We start from the raw sequence: 19,088 nt of genomic DNA, 5'->3' as shown, positions 1-19,088 counted from the left end.
CCGTTCAATCACTCTGGTATATAGTTAAAATAAATCAACCGATGTGGTTGAGATCCAAAGTAAACAACAGCTTATTTATGGGATTTCCAGGCAACAGAGATTGCTCTAGGATTCAAACACCAGTTAAAAAGACACGTTACTGACGAAATACTAACCTGCACTAGAGTTGGATGGCAGTAACTGAAGTGCAAGAATGCCATTGCGGATCATGTTTACAAGCCCCATATCAGATGTTACCATGGAAAAAGCCAGCTTCCGTGAAGACTGATCATAAAAAACATCAGCAGTATCACCTTGGGATAAAGTCGACCGATCAGACTGCAATTGCAAGACAAAAGAGATTAGAGTTATAAAACAGCAATAGCAACTAGTTAAGTAAAAGCAACATTAAGATTACTTAAAGATCTCTGTAATCAAAAATTAATTTTTTATTTGCAGTCTTGCAGAGCAATTCTATGCAATTTCTTTCCTGTGGCAAGAGTGCCTGGTCAACAAGTCCATCCTTCACAGATCATCTGGCATTGAAGGCAGTGTGGTTAAACAACTAGAGTAGTAATCTGGAAGCCTGGACTAACAATCCAGAGACACAAGTTCAAATCAGACCACAGTAGCTGTGGAATTTAAAGTCAGTTAATATTCTGGAATCTGCAAAAAAAAAAGCAATTCATCCAATGACAACAAAAACTAAGGTACTGCCAAAAAGAAAAAGAATCTGGTTCACTAATGTTCTTCAGGAGAGAAGATCTGCCATCTTCATCCGGTTTGACCCATGTGTGACTGTGGTTGACTCCAAATTGCCCTGACAACCATCATCACCACATTCAAACTGAGAAAGAATAAAAAACAGATGGAACACCTGGGATGGATCAAGGATGAATTCAGATGCTCTCAGCCCAGTCGACTTTGCAATGTCCAACTGAAAACACCTGGGGACAGGCGACTTAATTGAGAGAGCTGCCAAGCAACAGACCTACATAGTCACACCCACAGAATCACACGTCACAGACAGGCGGGCAGCAGTGACAAAGCTAGTAGAGCCGTTGCCTCACAGTGCCAAAGACCAGGGTTCAATCCGGACCTTGAGCCTTTGGCTATCTGTGTGAAATTTGCATGTTCTCCCTATGATCACAAGGGTTTCCTCCGGGTGCTCCTGTTTCCTCCCAGCTCCCAAAGATATGCGGGTCGGTAGGTTAATTGGCCAGTGCAAATTGCCCCTAGTGTGTACGTGAGTGGTAGAATCTGGGAGAGTTGAAGAGAATATAGGAGAATTATAAAATGGGATGAATATATCATTAGAATAAAATGGGTGCTTGATGGTCGGTGTGGACTTGATGGGCTGAAGGGCCTGTTTCCATGCTGTACCTATGACAGTGTGTCAAGCATCTTCATCAAAACCAGAGATGATGGGAGGGGGCAACATTGACTCCAGAGCACAGGAGGTCTCTTGGAAATATGTCAAATATGAGCAAGGAAGCTTTGATTATCACCTCTTGCCCTCGGTTAGCTAATGAATCATTGCTCCTCCATGTTGAACAATACTTGGAAGAGCAAAGAATGGTCTCTGAATGGGTTAATGCAATGCCGATAACCAAGTGTGGCTTAGCAGTACCATCATAAACCAAGCTGGTCAAGTCTTAAACAGAGCTGTCAGATTGAATCTGTGACAGCAGTAAGTGAATCAACATGAGGGATCTCAATAAGACCAATCTACCTATGTCAGATGCATCTATCCATGACATCTTTGGTCAAAGTGACCACTGGAGAGTCCCATCTTCATACCTCCATCATCTTATGTAGCACAGCAATCGTGCTAAATAGAATGGATGGGACAGATCTGGGCGTCTATGAGCCACTTGTGAACCACATGCTGCAGCAGAAATGTACGCTGCCACATGCAAGACCTAGGTAAAATTCAGGAATGACTGATAAATGGCATTTAACACTCTAGTCACAAGTACCTGGCAATGACCACCTCCAACAAGCGAGAGTCTAACAACTACCCTTGACATTCACAGCATTACCATCACCAAGTCCCCCACCAGAGACTAAAATTCAACTAAACCAGCCATATAAATGCCATGGCTACAAACACAAGTCAATTACTCTGGGGCAAGTGACTTACCTCCTGACACCTCAAAGCCTTTCCATCATGTACAAGGCACAACAGACACTGGATGGAATGCTCTCCCCTTGACTGGAGAAGAGCTTCAACAATGCTCAAGAAGCTGTACATCACCCTGGATAATGCTGCCTGCTTGACTGGCACCCCATCTGCCACCCTAAATATTCAGTCCCTTTGTCACTGTTGCACAATGGCTTTAGTGTGTACCATCTGCAAAATGTACTTGCCTCGGCTACACTGACGGTACATCCAAATCTATGTCCTCTACCAAAGGGAAGGACAGGGCAATAGGCACAAAGGAATATCACCACTGAAGGTCTTCCCCCAAGTTACAAATCAATCCAACTTTGAACTATGTTATTCACTCTTCATTATTGCTAGATCTAAATCCTGGAACTCCCTACTCACTCAACAATGCCACAGAAGTACTTTACCAGGACTATAGTGGTTCAGAAAGGCAGTTCGCAACCACCTTCTCAATGGAAGCTGGTGATGGGAGATAAAAGCTGGCTTGGCCAGCAGTGCCAAGATCTTGAAAGCAGTTAAATAACTAAAAAAAGTTTTTAAAAAATTGGACGTTACTCTCAAATTGCGAGGCTGGGCTGAAAATGAAGCAGTGGTGTGGGGAGAAGAGAACATTCATGCCCTATTAATCGTCTTTTTTTTAAAAAGATAGGATAGGAAGTCACTCAGCCCATTGAATCAATGGTTGTTCTCAGAATATTCCCATAAGTCCCAGTCCCGCACTTATTTCCCCGTAACCCCTCTCACTCACATTTCCATCTTTGGGATGTGGGAGGAATCCAGAGCAATGGAGCTAAATCCACAAAGTCACAGGACAGGGAAAAAGTTCAAGAGGGAGCACTCAAAGTCAGGATCAAATCCAAGTGACTGCAGCAGTGCAGCCACAGCACAATCTGCTCCACCACTGTGCCACACTCCTGCACAACAAGATACTAAATCACCAATACACTCAATGCTTTCACTTTCTACTTATAGTATGAGGTGTAAAGAAATACTTCAATAGATATCTTCGTTAACATTTTATGGAGGTTGGAGAATGGGAAGGGAGGGAGAGATAAGGAGGAATACAATGAATTCTCCTGGATTATCAAAAGTATTACTTCTTGATTTGAAATATTTCCCTTACATCTTAGGTTCAAGGCAATGACCTCAGTTTACTACCTCATTTTGTACTCCTATTTCAAAAGCAACTAGGAGTAAAAAAAAAGACAAGATTAATAGGGCATGAATGTTCTCTTCTCCCCACACCACTGCTTCATTTTCAGATTAGGAAGGTAGAAGTCCCTTTGCCACACTTATGTACAATTTTCATCTCTTACTCCAGCCTCTCAGAGACTGCTAATTAGCACGTAAAGCACAAGACCACATTATGCAATTACTCTTTCCTTCCCTGTCCTGAGATACTGACCTGTGCTTTGGGTTTATAATGTTGTTGAAGAACTTCAGCTACATTGTTTTCAAATGCACGCAATTGCTGATAGATATTCTGGTGGAAAGTTTCTAAATTGGCTTGATCCAACAGACAGCCTTGAACCAGAACCTATTGTAAACAGACATTGACAAATTCAGCTGTAAGAATATTTGCTACATGCAGACATACAAGCAGCAGAACTGGGATGAACTTATGCAACAATGGATAATCAATTAATTTGGCCATAACTATTTTATATAATTTAATGTGCACATGTAAATAAAAGGTGAGAAACAATCCATAAATGAAACACTCCAGATGCTGAAAAAACACAGAAAATGCTGGAAATATTTAGCAGGTCAAATAGCATCTATGGAGAGTTAACATTTCAGGTTGATAACCTTCTATCAGAACTGAGAAAACTTATACTAAAACAAGTTTTACTTGGCAGAGTAAGGGGGAAGGGACAGAGAGAACAAAGGGAAGGTCTGTGATAGGGTGAAGACCATGAGAGGTTGAGTGACACCAGTGTGAGAGGTGCCAGTTGAGAGAGGGTGCTATAGGGCTTATTATTCACCATCTCTGGAGGGGCGATACATGGATGGCAAATGAAATCTGAAATTACCAGGAGAGAAATAAACTGAATGCTAGAAGTGCTAGCAGGGGGTACAGAAGTAGCCAATTATCTAAAGTTGTTAAATTGCCTAATAGAAGCTGGGAAAACTGTTCGTTACCTTCCAGCTGGGCACATTGCACTCTTGTGGACTTAATGAATTCAACAATTTCAGATAAAAAAAAAGCCATTTTAATCTTGTATCACATACTTCCAGTGTTCATTTATTTTCCTCTCTCCTTTTCTGGTAGCTTCAGATTTCATCACCTCCGCCAGACATGCCTTTTGTAATTCACTACTGTTTATCACCTTTTCCAACCCGCATCACCACCACTATGTCACTCAATCTCTTCTGGTCTCCACCCTATCATACACTTCTCTCCCTATCCTTTCTCTCCCTATCCTTTCTCTGCAACATAAAACTAGTTTTATTTCTCACTTTTCCAGTAAGCAGAACTGTTTCTCTCTACACAGATCTTGCCTGATAAGTACTTTCAGCACTATGCATTTTCATTTGAGAAATTATACAAACTGAAATGGGTGATCCACTCCAACTTGTTGGACCTAATATCAAGCACTCCCAGTTAAATGAGACAATAGTTTAAATATATCATTTGTATTGTTTTGAACACCTAATCCAAACCAAACTGTGGAGTAGGATTCGCACTATTCTTGATTTGTAATAAATAGTTTAGTTCAATCTGTAGCTTTAACTAGACTGGCTCTAAGGAAATAAGAGTTGCAATCAGAACTTTCACCATGATCACTTGCACTGGATTTTGACTGTTCCAGATATAAGTGCTGTATCATTGAGCATTGGAAAGCACCTTCATCTAAATTAAAGCAGACTGGCATCGATACCTCTGTTATTTTATTTAATATCTTTGGATCAAGTTTCTTTACTGAACTACACTGACTAATTACACAAATGGCAGGTTTGCCATAAGAGGAAAGCTTAAGCAGACTGGGTTCATACACTCTTGGTAGAAGAATGAGAGGTGAAGCATACAGAATTCTTAAGGGCCTGGAACAGGGTAGGTTAGGGAAAATGGCTCTCTTAGCTAAAGTATCCAGAACCAGGGGTCAGAGTCTCAAATAAATGGATTGCCATTCAAGAAAAGAAGAAATTTCTTTAGCTGCTGAGTGATCAATCTTTGGAATTCTTCATGCGAGAAGTGACTTCAACTCCCCCTCCCACACAATCACTGACATGTCAGGCCTCGGCCTCCTCCACTGCCAGGAAAATTCCAAGCACAAACTGGAGGAACAGCACCTCATTTTCTGTCTTGGAGCCTTGCAGCCTAACAGCATGAGCATTGAATTCTCCCGCTTTAAGTAATCCCTACCCCCCTTCCCCACACACTCCCCCCCCCAACTATGCTTCTTCTCTTCTTCCCTTTCCTAGCCTCTCTTTTTTCTACCCTCCCTTCTTTTTTTTCCCTTTCTCTCCTTACCTTTGACCTATCTCCCAGTGGATCTACTCTCCCCTCCTCCCCTGCACCTGCCTATCACTATCTCTTACCTGCATCTACCTATCACCTCCCTGTGCCCCCCCCCCCTTGGCTCCCCTCTTTTGTCCACCTATCACTACTCTGCTTTTCCCTCCTAGATATTGGGCTTCCCCTTTTCCTATCTTCAGTCCTGAAGAAGGATCCTGACCTGAATCATTGAACTGCATTGACTAATTACTCAAATGGCCTGCTTTTCTCTATGGATGCTGCCTGGCCTGCTGAGTTCCTCCAGCATCATAGTGTTTTATCATTCATGTATGAATTCCTGCTTAAGAAATGTGTAGGCAAAGTTAACACAGATCGCCCTGGATCTATGTTAATTTTGCAGAAATGTATTTTTATTTCACAATCAATTTTGATTGCGCGGCACGGTAGCATAGCGGTTAGCACTACACTATTACAGCGCCAGCGATCGGGGTTCGATTCTCGTCGCTGTCTATAAGGAGTTTGTACGTTCTCCCGTGTCTGCATGGGTTTCCTCCGGGTGCTCCGGTTTCTTCCCACATTGCAAAGACGTATGGGTAGGTTAATTTGGGTTTAAAATGGGCAGCGCAGACTCGTTGGGCCGGAAGGGCCTGTTACCACGCTGCAAATAAAATTTTTAAAAAATTTAAATTAAAAAAAAATTTAATCTTCTGAACTATCCTCTACATGTATACAACAAGAATGTAGCAAGTTATGCAAAGAAATATAAAAAGAAAATAATGGAAATGCTCAGTGGTTCAGTCAGTATCTGCTGAGAAAGAAAGAGAATTATGTTTCATGCCAATTACTCTTCTGAAGAAATATTAACTCTTTCTTTCTCCCCAGATGCTGCCTGACCTGCTGAATGCTTAGATTATTTTTTTGTTTCTATATCAGATTCCAAGCATGTGTTCTTCTTTCATTTTGTTCTGCACAAACATTAGTTTCATCATTTACCTTTTCCAGAGGCTGCAATTTGTTTTTGAACATGTGTATAAAAAGGTTGCTTCCTTTTCTCTTTAATATTATGGTTTTAATTCACTAACATGATGTCAGGAAATTATATAGGAATAAGCAGATTCAGGCAAGGAGAAAAGGTCTTAAAAGTTAAGAAACAAGTGCCCACCTGGTGAGTTTGAAGTCCTATGATGGAAGAATAAGCAAGGATCGTAATGAAGATCTCTGGCTGAAACAATATGTCTGTACCTGGGACCTTAAATGGTCGCAACAATTCCACCAAACACCTTGAGAGTGCATGAAATACTTCATCAAAAATCAGCTCACCAGTGGAATCATCCTGTGATACAAACAAAAACATTAACTTAATTTGAGTAATAAGTATCTGTTAGAAGAGGGGAAAACACAATAATAGGTTTCAGATGTACTTATTAGGCATAATAAAACAGTAGGCATAATTGAAAAATAAAGAAAATTTCACATCTATAAAGGACCTTTCAATATCCCCTTTGTTACTTTGGAGCACCAAAAATTGTACCAATACCTCAAAAGACATCCTGAAAGGGAGTGAAAGATATACAAATGTAAGTTTTTTCTCTTCCTTCCTTAATTTTTTCAGTACTCCAATTGATCACTTTTGAAGTGTTGCAACTAAATTTTAAAATTTTCATTTTTTTTTACTCCTTCCAGAGGCTTGTCTCTACCTATTTCTGTAATCTCCATCAACCTTACAATGCCTCAACTTATTTGCACTTCTTCAATTTTGGCTTTTACGACCACCCTTGAACTTAATTGCTCCAACATTGACAAACATTCCCACAGCATTGTGCTCTGGGAATAAAAAAACCTGCAGTTGCTGGAAATCTGAAATAAAACAGATTGCTGGAAATAATCAGCAAGTAAAGATCCATGTGTGGAAAGAGAAACAAAGTTCACGCTTCAGGGCAAAGACCCTTCGTTCTAGTCTGCTGAGTAATTCCAACATTTCCTTTGGTTCAGAATCCCCTCCCAAGACCACCTATCATCTCTACCTCCCTTTCTTTCGAAAAGGCAAAGCTTATACCCCACTTTTCTGACCACATATCTTCTTGCATAGTTCAGCATCAGTTCTATTTTTGATAACATGAGCACTTTGTTACTTTTGCCACATAGGGAGTGCTCTGCAAATGGATATTATTCCTTTATATTCAAATATAGCAAGTAATCATTACAATGCAAGATATTATAAGCAGCAAATAAAATGCATGATCTTTTGGTTTTTTTAGGGCAGTAGATAAGGTGCAAAATTTTGAGAAATGGATATCATAATTTTTCTTACTCCACAAAAGAACAGAACATAGAACATAAAACAGTAGTCACATATTTCGTCCTTCTTCCATGAAGATGTACATAGAACATAAAACAGTACAACACAGGAACAGGCCCTTTGGCCCATAATGTCTGTGCCGACCAATCCAAACTAATCCCATCTGCCTGCACATGGTCCCCTCACGTATCTGTCTATATCCTACTAAATTAAACTATCTTATCTGCTTTTACCACTTCCATTGGCAGCACTTTCCAGGAACCTACCACTCTCTGTGAAAAAACTTACCATGCAAATCTCCTTTACAATTTCCCCCCCTCAACTTAAAGCTATGCTCTCTAGTATTTGACAATTTCATCCTGGGAAAAACACTCTGTCTACACCTCTCATAAATTTTTTACACTTCCATCAAGTTGCCCATCAGCCCCCAACGTTAGAGAAAACAATCCAAGTTTGTCCATCCAACCTTTCCTTACAGGTAATACTCTAATCCAGGCAACATCCTGGTAAACCTCTTCTGCCCCCTCTCCTAAGGCTCCACATCCTTCCTGCTAGGTGGCAACCAGAATTGCACATGATACTCCAAATGTTGCCTAACCAAAATTTTATACAGCTGCGATATGACTTCCCGACCTCAGCCGATGAAGGCGAGTACGCTGTACACCACCTTTATCACCCTACCTACTTGTGGAACATTATAGTATTATTATGGTATGGTGGTCAATTATGGTATCCATTTCTCAAAAATGAAAAATGTTGCCACTTTTAGGGAGCTCTGGACTTGCACCCCAAGATCCCTCTGTACATCAAAAAGGGTCTTATCATTTACTGTATACTTTCTTCTTACCTCTCAAAGTACAACTCTTCACACTTGTCCGGATTAAACTCCATCTGCCATTTCTCTGCCCACATTTCCAATTAGTCTATATCCCGCTTAATCCTTTGACAACCTTCCTCACTATCCACAACTCCACCAATTTTTGTGTCACCTGCAAACTTACTAAGCAGCCTGATTACTTTTTCGTCCAATTCATTTACATATATCAGCAACAGAGGTTACCGATCCTTGTGGAACACCACTGGTTACAGACCTCCAGTCAGAATGACACCCTTCCACCACTACCCTCTCTCTTTATGGCCAAGTAATTTTTGAATCCAACCTACCAAGTCTCCATGGTTCCCATGTGCCTTAATCTTCCAAACCAGCCTACATGAGGGACCTTGTCAAAAGCTTTGCTAAACTCTATGTATACAACATCCACTGCTCTATCTTCATCATTCATATTTGTCACTTCCTCAAAGAAAACCCAATCAAGATTGTAGGACATGACCTCCCCCACACAAAGTCATACTGACTGTTCTTAATCAGGCTATGCTTTTCCAGATGCAAGTAGATCCTATCCTTAAGAATCTTCTCCAATAATTTCCGTTCCACTAATGCAAGGCTTGACAGCCTATAATTTCCTGGTTTGGCTCATCTGCCCTTCTTAAATAGAGGAACAACAACGGCCATTCTCCAGTCCTCTGGGACCTCGCCTGTGACTAAATAGGGTACGAAGATTTCTGGCATTTTGTTTTATTATTTTCACCTAATTAGGCAGTCCTTAATTTCAAAATACTACAAGACATGAGCAATCCTTTGGTACTGGAGCCTCCATCCAGAACCCTTTTACTCAGCAATAACATTGAATTAGGTGACCACTTAACATACAAGCAAACAGATAAAACTACTCACAGAGAAATTATGATTCAATATAAACTTAAGAAATGGTTATTACATTTTAAAGCCATTTTCTTTATTTTTAAACACCCTGATAGCTGAATTTCCCAATCTTTTATATCGATATTGCTTTTAATGCATTTTAATGGAGGAAGGGAGCTGCAAAATAGATTGCAGAGAGTTTGGTCATTGTTATTGCTCTTTATGCAAAAACTACCACACAGCATTTAAGCAACATCAACTGGAAAACTGGGATATTAGCGAAGTTCTAAATTCATATAATTGTATGATTTTATGAAGCTACGTCAGTTTGTGGTCAGGCAAGGAAGAAGCTGCAAAATCTCTCTTCGCAGCCTTCTATAACAATGTGCCTTTATAAAAGCATGCTTAATGTAGTAAAACATCCCAATGGAATGCTAACAAACCAAACTTGCCACAGTGCCACATACGGTGATGTTAAATAATCAGATGTTAGACAAAAGGAGTTGGTTTTAAGGGAAGTCCATATGGAGAGAGTAGCAGCAAGGAGAAGCTTTGGGATTTGTCAACAAGAAGATACAAAAAAAGATATTTAACAATCTCCTTTTATATCGATGAAGGACAAAAAACCAGCAGAATATATTCTCCACCTGGGTAGAACACCTGCGGAACATCAGTCAATCACAAAAGTAGATCTCTAGACTCTGCATCAAACTTGACATATATCAGGCAGTCTTAGAAATCAACAGGGCCCAGACATCGCCCACATGGACACCAACCAACTACAGAAAAGCCAAAGATTGAAGGATCAAATTAACAATCCTTTCCATACAAATGGCAATGGCCAGATCGAGCAAGGCTTTTGTATGAAGTATGGAAGTAACTAATTTTAAGGAAGCCCTGTTAAATTACCCTACTTCTCAATTATAATATGAACTTTTGTTTTTCCAAGAATTAATAGGAAAAATATGTTATAAGCATATATACTGTGCCATTAACAAAAGCTGTCAAGCAGAATTATTAAGTTCACAATACTTATTCAGATGCAGAGTTATCCAATGTTGAATTTAACTCTCTTTCCTATATGACAATTACTTACCACAATCCCCGTGGATGGACTAAGATCCAATTCAATAACAAAACGATATCGCTGAGCAAGAAAGGTAATATGGGTTGAGGGTACTAACTGGTAAGTGTGAGCAGTAACAGGTTCACCCTGCTGCCAGCCCTTTGGTAGGACACTGAAAACATCTAGTTCATTCTTGGAGCTGAGCTATAAAAAAAAGACAACATTTCAATGTCACATGTTATAGTTGTTAGAAAACACATTTAATTAATTTTAAGAAACATACTATTCCTCCCTTCCTTCATAAACGAAACAATAACCCTGGTGCAAAACTGGCATTTATCTAATAAATGAAGTGAGAGAATTGCAACCTGTGAGAACCTCTCTGGAACACAACTAACATAAAACAATCTCTGAAGAGTCTCCCTTTAATTACAACTTAACAAAAAATGCAAAATGGAAATTCCTGTTGTGAGATTTGCCTAGGTGAAACTCTCTTATTTAATGCAATGGAAAACTTCACAATATATAGTAAACCTCCAATAATCTGACATCCTCAGGACTTTGGCAGTGCCAGACTATTTCATTTTACTCCTTTCAATACTCCAATGAATTTTTAAACACTGGATACAGGTCGCCAGAGAGTCTTAAGGGCGTGCTGGAAACAGGGTGCTGGCGAGTTTCAAGGGTGCGCTGGGTACAAAAGTAGGTGAGTTACATGCTGAACCATCTGGATTTCTGAACAATCAGATTTTTACACTATGTGATACTTTCTGCTGTAACACTCATTATATTTCTCACTAATAGTCAGAGCCATAGAGCAATACAGCATGGATATAGGCCCTTCAGCCCAACTACAGTGCTTACCCACCTAGTCCCAATTTCCTGCATTCAGCCCATATCCCTCTAAGCCCCATCCCTCCATGTACCTATCCAAGTGCTTCTTAAATGATACTATTGTACCTGCCTCAACCACTTCCTCTAGCAGCTCATTCCATATACTCACCACTCTCTGCGTGATAAACTTGCCCCTCAGGTCCCTTTTAAATCTTTCCCCATGCCCTAAATCTATGCCCCCTAGTTTTGGAGTCCCCTACCCTGGAGAAAAGACTGTTATTGTCCACCTTATCTATGCCTCTCATAACTTTAAACATTTCTATAAAGTCACCCCTAATTCTCCTACATTCCAAGGAATAAAGACCTAGCCTGGCCAACCTCTCCCTGTAACTCAGGCCTTCTAGTCCTGGCACCATCCTCAAATCTTTTCTGCATTCTTTCCAGTTTAACCACGTCTTTCCTATAACAGGGTGATCAAAAGTGTACGCAGTACTCCAAGTGCAGCCTCACCAATGAATTATACAACTGCAACATAACGTCCCAACTCCCAGCCTCAATGCCCTGACTAATGAAGGCCAGCGTGCTAAATACCTTTTTCACCACCCTGTCTACCTGTGACGCCACTTTCAATGAACTATGCACTTGTACTCCAAGGTCCATCTGTTCCATTACATTCCCTAGTCCCCTACTGTTCATAGTATAAATCCTACGCTGTTTGACTTTCCAAAATGCATCACCTCACACTTATCTGTATTGAATAGAGACACCTCTTGGAATTATGAGGCAGAGAGAATAATAAGGTTAACAAAACCTTTTGCATAGGGCACAATGAGGATTTATAACAGATTCTATATTTTGAGTTTTTTCTCTATAAAATAGCTACACTGAAATTTGAATCACTACAAGTTTAGTAGCAACTGCTTCTGCTTACTAGGTTAATGAGCACTAACACTGTGATGCTAAGCCATGCAGATCAAGGATGTCCGTGTTTCAGTTCAAGATGCAGTTGATCTTGGGAGTAGAAAAATATGCCCAGAGTATCTGGGCTGGGGACAGAAGAAATAATGTCTGGTTTCACATTCTTTTTAAACAAATCCCATCTTCCCCCCACCCAACCCCCGTCCTTTCACTCACGAGCTCTGACTGAGACATTGGTCGAATATTTTGATTGAGCTTGCTAAGAAACCAAGCTAATCGCACATTCCGGGAAATCCGATATTCCTTCTTCATAAGCAGGAAAACTTGTCCTGCTTCTTCCACCTGTAAAAATAAAACCCAGGAAGATATCATAGATTACAAGAAAATCCCTTAGACCACAAGAAGTCCCATTAAAACACTGGACCAGAAGCAGATCATTAAACAGCACTTTTCCCACCATTTAATGAGGCCATGGCTTATTTGTCACCCAATTCCTTTTACCCAGCTTCAACCCACATCCCTGAATACAAAAGGAATTAAAATTAACAACCAACCGAGAATCAAGTGCTGCTTGAAGAAAATAATTCCAAATTTCTACCATCCTTTACCCACAGAGGTGTTTCTTAACTTCAAACCCGGAAAGTCTGGCTCTTATTTTTAGCCAATTCCTTGTTGGTGAGTTTCAAAAGTCATCCACAAGGAAAATAGTTTCTCCCCCTTATTAGTTCCTCTTAACACTAACTACTGCCAATATATTAAAAAAATACCTTAAGACTATTTCTTGACCCTCATAAATAAATGGAAATATTATTTGAATTATTTTTCAGAGTAATTTTGATAATGCTGCACCAGCTAATGAGTTGAAGGTGAAGCAAAGCATATATTCCAGAGCAAACAGTCTCTTATACAGCAAAGTTAATTTACTCAGAAAACTGAGAAAATTCTTTTTAGCTCCATTCCTTTTTTTCTGCTTTTGTATTAAAACATTGCAAAATTGCTGATGCCAATTAAAAGAAGCCTGCTAAACCAGAAATGCACTTGTGCATTTTTTCCTTTGACTAATGCAAAAGATTTTAAGATTCAACCAATAATTTTGGCTAGAGTATTTTTTTAATATCTTTGTTACTAAGACAGAGTCAAAACATTTGTCTCTCAACCTTCTGTTGAAGGTGATAACCACTTCAAAAATTCTAAAATGAGAGTAAGTCAATAAATGTGAAAGATTAGAGTTGCCAATTCCAGTTCTACTCTGACAGAAACCAATCCTCACAGCAGCTAATGCTGACTGAAGACAAAAATAAAATAGGTGGTTAAATGGATTTTTTTTAAGACTTTGGGAATTCAGTTTGGATTTTAGAAATCTCTAAACATGTAATTTAAATACATCAAATACATTCCCAAACAGCACAACTGATTATTCACAGTGATCCCATGCACTACATTTTTAACAATGTACCTAAATATTCATGTACCACATATTCCCACTCTGCGGAAGTTAGTTACTGATGGTTTTTCAGAATCATACAGCAGGGTAACAGGCCCTTTACCCACTGTGTCCGTGCCGACCTTCAATCAACCAATTACACTAATTCCATTTCACCCATCCACATTCCTATCAATTCCCCGCAGATTCTGTCACGCAACAACACATCAGGGACAATTTACTACAGCTTATTAACCTATCAAATGGCACATCTTTAGGATATGGGAAGAAAATCCCACATACTCACAGGGAGAATTTGCAAACTCCAGACAGATAGCACCAGATGTCATCATCAAAACTGGGTTAAGGAGCTGTGAGACAGCACCTCTTCTAGCTGTATCACTGTCCACTCTAACTTCAAACTTTCTACTTCAGAATCTGTTGTATTAGCATAACATGGCTCTCTCAATATCTACATGCGTGACATAGTTATTGTTTACTTCTGTGTGATTCTTAATTGTCTTATCTTAATTAACTAGTTTCCTCCAATATATGTGCAAGAAAATATTATGGAATCCCCTCAAAAGAATAAAGAAATATCTGGAAAAATATATATAACAATGAGTAGTCAGCGTGGATTTCGTAGGGAAAATCTTGCTTTTCCAATATTGAATTTTGTAAGAGTAGATAATGGTAATGCAGTAGATGTCATTTGTCTAGATTTCTGAAAGACCGTCAATCAGGTAGAACGTAATAGGCTACGGAACAAACTCAAAGAAGGCAGAGGAATACAGGTCAAAGAAGATGAGAAGTATTCCACCTTCCCTCCCCCTCCCCCCACCCCACCAATCCAGACTGGGGTACTGTGGTAAGATGAAAAACAATCAATGATTTCTCTGTTGCAACAGCTACTAATTGCTGGGTGTAACTAAAGGGTTAAAAGGAGCATCTTTCTCTGTTAGGACTATTTGTTTTTCCCCAGGAGTTACTGAAACCGTGTAAAGCAGCAAAACATCAATGTGGAAGGTAGCGCCAAGCATTAATCGGGTGCAGTTAAATAGGCAGCTTTGCAAAACAATCAGGGTATGCTTCAGCCAAGCGAGACATTGGGGAGTGTTAATTTGCCCCATCAGACAAGATCCCAGGGCATTGTTTGAGTTTTTCACAAACTTTTCTCGGCTACACACTCATGGAGCCTCCCGTCCTCTAGAAGAGTGGAATTTTTATCTGTTCATTAACAGCGGAATTTTTCTGAACTAATGACTGATAAGACTCTCAAAAACAATGGGAGGTTTAGCAAAGGTGTGGAATCCTTTGTTATGCTCAGACCAAACGGGGCACAAAGCCCTCCTTGACTATAAAGATACGCCCCATAAGAGAGCCCTTCAAGAGCTTCTCCACGGGTTGGTTCGCGGCCAATGCCTGGCGACTGTAAAGCCCCTTCACATCTTGCTGAAGTACCCCGGGGCTCTCCTTTGGCGACAGACGAAGTGGCAGAGAATGCAACATTGCTAAGTACTAGATGCTGATAAGTATCACTGAGAACTGCATGCAAACATGAGCTCGATTTTACCAGGGAAGTGTTAAGTGAGAGAGTTTGGGGTTTTGGTCCTGTTTCTTTTAATTTGGGTTAGATTAGATTTGTGATTAGAGCTGTAGTTTCCTTTGTGTTCAGTTGTCTTTAGTTGTGTTAAATAAAGTGACTCAAACTGTGATCACAGTGGAGGATGTAAGATCAGTCTTCCGGAGAGTGAACACGAGAAAAGCACCTGGCCTGGGCCGCGTGCTCAGATCTTGTGCTGATCAGCTGGCAGAAGTATTTGCAGACATATTCAATCTCTCCCCGCTTCAATCTCAGGTTCCCTCCTGTTTCAAGAAGGCCACTATCATTCCGGTACCAAAGAAGAGCAAGGGAACATGCCTCAATGACTACCGACCAGTGGCTCTGACATCCACCATCATGAAGTGCTTTGAGAGGTTGGTCATGGCACGCATCAACTCCAGCCTACCAGACAACCTGGACCCATTGCCATTCGCCTATCACCGAAACAGGTCTACAGCGGATGCCATCTTCCTGGCCCTACACTCAAGCTCTGGAGCATCCAGACAGTAAAGACTCGATGGGCCGAATGGCCTGCTTCTGTTCCCTTGTCTTGTGATCTTGTGACTATTGTTTATTGACTACAGCTCTGTCTTCAATACAATAATTCCGAGCAAGCTTGTCACCAAACTCCAAGACCTTAGACTCAACACCTCCCTCTGTAGCTGGATCCTTGACTTTCTAACAAACAGACCGCAATCAGTGAGGATAGGCAGCAATACCTCCGACATGATTATTCTCAACACTGATGCCCCACAACGCTGCGTCCTCAGCCCTCTACTCCCTATACACTCATGACTGTGTGGCCAGATTCTGCTCTAACTCCTTCTACAAGTTTGCAGTTGATACCACCATCAGAGACCGTATCTCAAACAGCGATGTGTCAGAGTACAGGAAGGAGATAGAGAGCTTAGTGGAATGGTGTCATGACAACAACCTTTCCCTCAATGTCGACAAAAGAGCTGGTCATTGACTTCAGGAAAGGGGGCAGTGTACATGCAACTGTCTACATCAATGGCGCTGAGGTCAAGAGGGTTGACAGCTTCAAGTTCCTAGGAGTGAACATCACCAACAGCCTGTCCTGGTCAAATCACGAAGATGCCATGGCCAAGAAGGCTCACCAGCACCTGTACTTCCTCAGGAGGCTAAAGAAATTTGGTTTGTCCCCTTTGACTCTCACCAACTTTTACCAATGCATCATAGAAAGCATCCTATCTGGATGTATCATGGCTTGATACGGCAACTGCTCCGCCCAGGATCGCAAGCAGCAGCAGAGAGTTGTGGACACAGCCCAGCGCAGCACGGACACCAGCCTCCCCTCCTTGGACTCTGTCTTTACCTCTCGTCTCGGTGTAGCAGCCAGCATAATCAAAGACCCCACCCACCCGGGACATTCTCTCTTCTCTCCTCTTCCATCAGGTGGAAGATACAGGAGTCTGAGGGCACGTACCACCAGACTTAAGGACAGCTTCTACCCCACTGTAATAAGACTTTTGAACGGTTCCCTTATACAATGAGATGGACTATGACCTCATGATCTATCTTGTTGTGACCTGCACCTTATTGCACTGCACTTTCTCTGTAGCTGTGACCCTTTACTCTGTACTGTTATTGTTTTTACCTGTACTACTTCAATGCACTCTGTACTAACTCAATATAACTGCACTGTGTAATGAATTGACCTGTACGATCAGTTTGTAAGACAAGCTTTCACTGTACCTCAGTACAAGTGACAATAATAAACCAATACTTTTTGTGAAATTGTGGTGTCTTTCATTACTGATTCTGTCGTTCGAAAGGAACCCGAAAGAAACAGAGTCCCGTTTTAATGCAAGTACACAGCCACCAAGCCCATATGCTCAAGAAATACAGGACCATGCTCCTCCCCCAATGTCCAATTAACAAGGTACTGTAACCCTCCCTCCCCTGTGAACCCTGCCACCCATACCATGTGTATACTGTGCACCACTACCCTCACCGTGTACACCACTTGCACACCCTACCCCACACACTGTTTACACCATGCTCCACACCATGTACACCCTGCCCCACCAACATGCACCCTGACCCGTGTGCATCCTGTTCCCCACACCATTCCCCTCACCGTGTGTACACACGTCCACACATCGTGTACATTGTACGTCCTACACTGTATACACCCTGCCCCACCCTATGTGCACACTGCCCCCCACAACATGAGTACTGTGCACCATTCCCCTCACCCTACGTACGTGTCCTCACACTGTGTACGTTGTACATCCTACACCGTGTGTATACCCAACATCGTGCCAACACCCTGTACACACTGCCCCCACACGCCGTTTACACCATCCCCCACACCCTGCTGTGTCTGCTGTACACCATTCACCTCATCCCATGTACACCGTGCCCCTCGCACCCCATGTGCACATTGCCCCCCCACACCCATGTACACAATGCCCCCCCCACAGCCAACTCCCCCTACACCCGTGTGCACACCGCCTCCACAGCCAACCCCTCCCACACACCCATGTGCACACTGCCCCCCATAGCCAACAACCTTAGGGCAGGCACGGTAGTGTAGCGGTTAGCGTTACACTATTACAGCGCCAGTGACCGGAGTTCAATTCCCTCCGCTCTCCATAAGGAGTTTGTACGTTCTCCCTGTGTCTGCGTGGGTTTCCTCCGGGTGCTCTGGTTTCCTCCCACGTTCCAAAGACATACAGGTTAGGAAGTTGTGGGCATGCTATGTTGGCGCCCAAAGCGTGGCGACACTTGCGGGCTGCCCCCAGAACACTCTCCGCAAAAGATATATTTCACTGTGTGTTTCGATGTACATGTGGCTAATAAAGATATCTTACCTTACACCCCACCCAGGTACTCCCCACCTCCTGTGTACACTCCCCCCTACCGGTGTCCACCCCCGTCCACCCCCACCCACCCTGTGTATACACCCCTACCCATGTACACCCCAACCCCTGCATACACACCCCAACCCATGTACACCCCCCCCAGTGTAAACCCCCCACCTCCTGTGTACACCCCCCCGTGTACACCCCACCCCATGTACACTCCCCCTACCCTGTGTACACCCTCCCCGTGTACACCCCACCCCATGTACACTCCCCCTACCCTGTGTACACCCTCCCCATGTACACCCCCCCAGTATAAACCCCCCCACCTCCTGTGTACACCCCCCACCCCACCCCATGTACACCCCCAGTATAAACCCCCCGCACCCTGTGTACACCCCCCACCCCACGTACACTCCCCCTACCCTGTGTACACCCTCCCCATGTACACCCCCCCAGTATAAACCTCCCCCCACCTCCTGCGTACACCCCCCACCCCTGCGTACACCCCCCGCACCCTGTACACGTGCGGTGCCCTCACTCCGACCGGCCAATGTTTACACACCACTGACAGACCGAGTGCTCCGCCCCAGCCCCAGCCCCAGCCCCAGACCCAGACCCCGGGAACCCGCCTTACCTCCGAGTCTCTCTCTCCGCCGGACATGCTGGCTGCCCGTTCTCATGCCGGGACCTCCGCCCGCCGTCTACCCTCTCACCAGACGTCCCGACGGCTCATCCCAACCTGCGGCTGCTTCCTCACCTCCGAACTCCGAACCTGGAAGCGGAAGCGGGAGCGCGCTGTGAGG

General features: G+C 42.5%; 1 protein-coding gene across 5 annotated transcripts in view; it reads right to left on the bottom strand.

Moving 5' to 3' along the window:
- The window catches only part of szt2 (SZT2 subunit of KICSTOR complex), a 179,931-nt gene extending 160,881 nt beyond the window's left edge, over positions 1-19,050 (bottom strand). For 4 of the 5 annotated variants that reach the window (XM_052011102.1, XM_052011100.1, XM_052011101.1 and 1 more), the window contains exons 1-6: positions 18,920-19,049; positions 12,645-12,770; positions 10,707-10,880; positions 6,772-6,942; positions 3,555-3,686; positions 156-318 (exon numbers count right to left, since the gene is read on the bottom strand). In XM_052011102.1, the coding sequence (XP_051867062.1) occupies positions 156-318; positions 3,555-3,686; positions 6,772-6,942; positions 10,707-10,880; positions 12,645-12,770; positions 18,920-18,946 (793 nt within the window). In that variant the 5' untranslated portion in view covers positions 18,947-19,049. Of the gene's footprint in view, positions 1-155; positions 319-3,554; positions 3,687-6,771; positions 6,943-10,706; positions 10,881-12,644; positions 12,771-18,919 lie in introns of all 5 variants that reach the window. The other variant, XM_052011099.1, reaches the window with a different exon arrangement.
- Between the last annotated feature and the right edge of the window lie 38 nt (positions 19,051-19,088).

This window comes from Pristis pectinata, chromosome 3 (genome assembly GCF_009764475.1).
Source record: "Pristis pectinata isolate sPriPec2 chromosome 3, sPriPec2.1.pri, whole genome shotgun sequence".
Lineage (NCBI taxonomy): Eukaryota > Metazoa > Chordata > Chondrichthyes > Rhinopristiformes > Pristidae > Pristis > Pristis pectinata.
The sequence above is the reverse complement of the archived record's forward strand: the minus strand, read 5'-3'. Positions and strand labels throughout refer to the sequence as shown.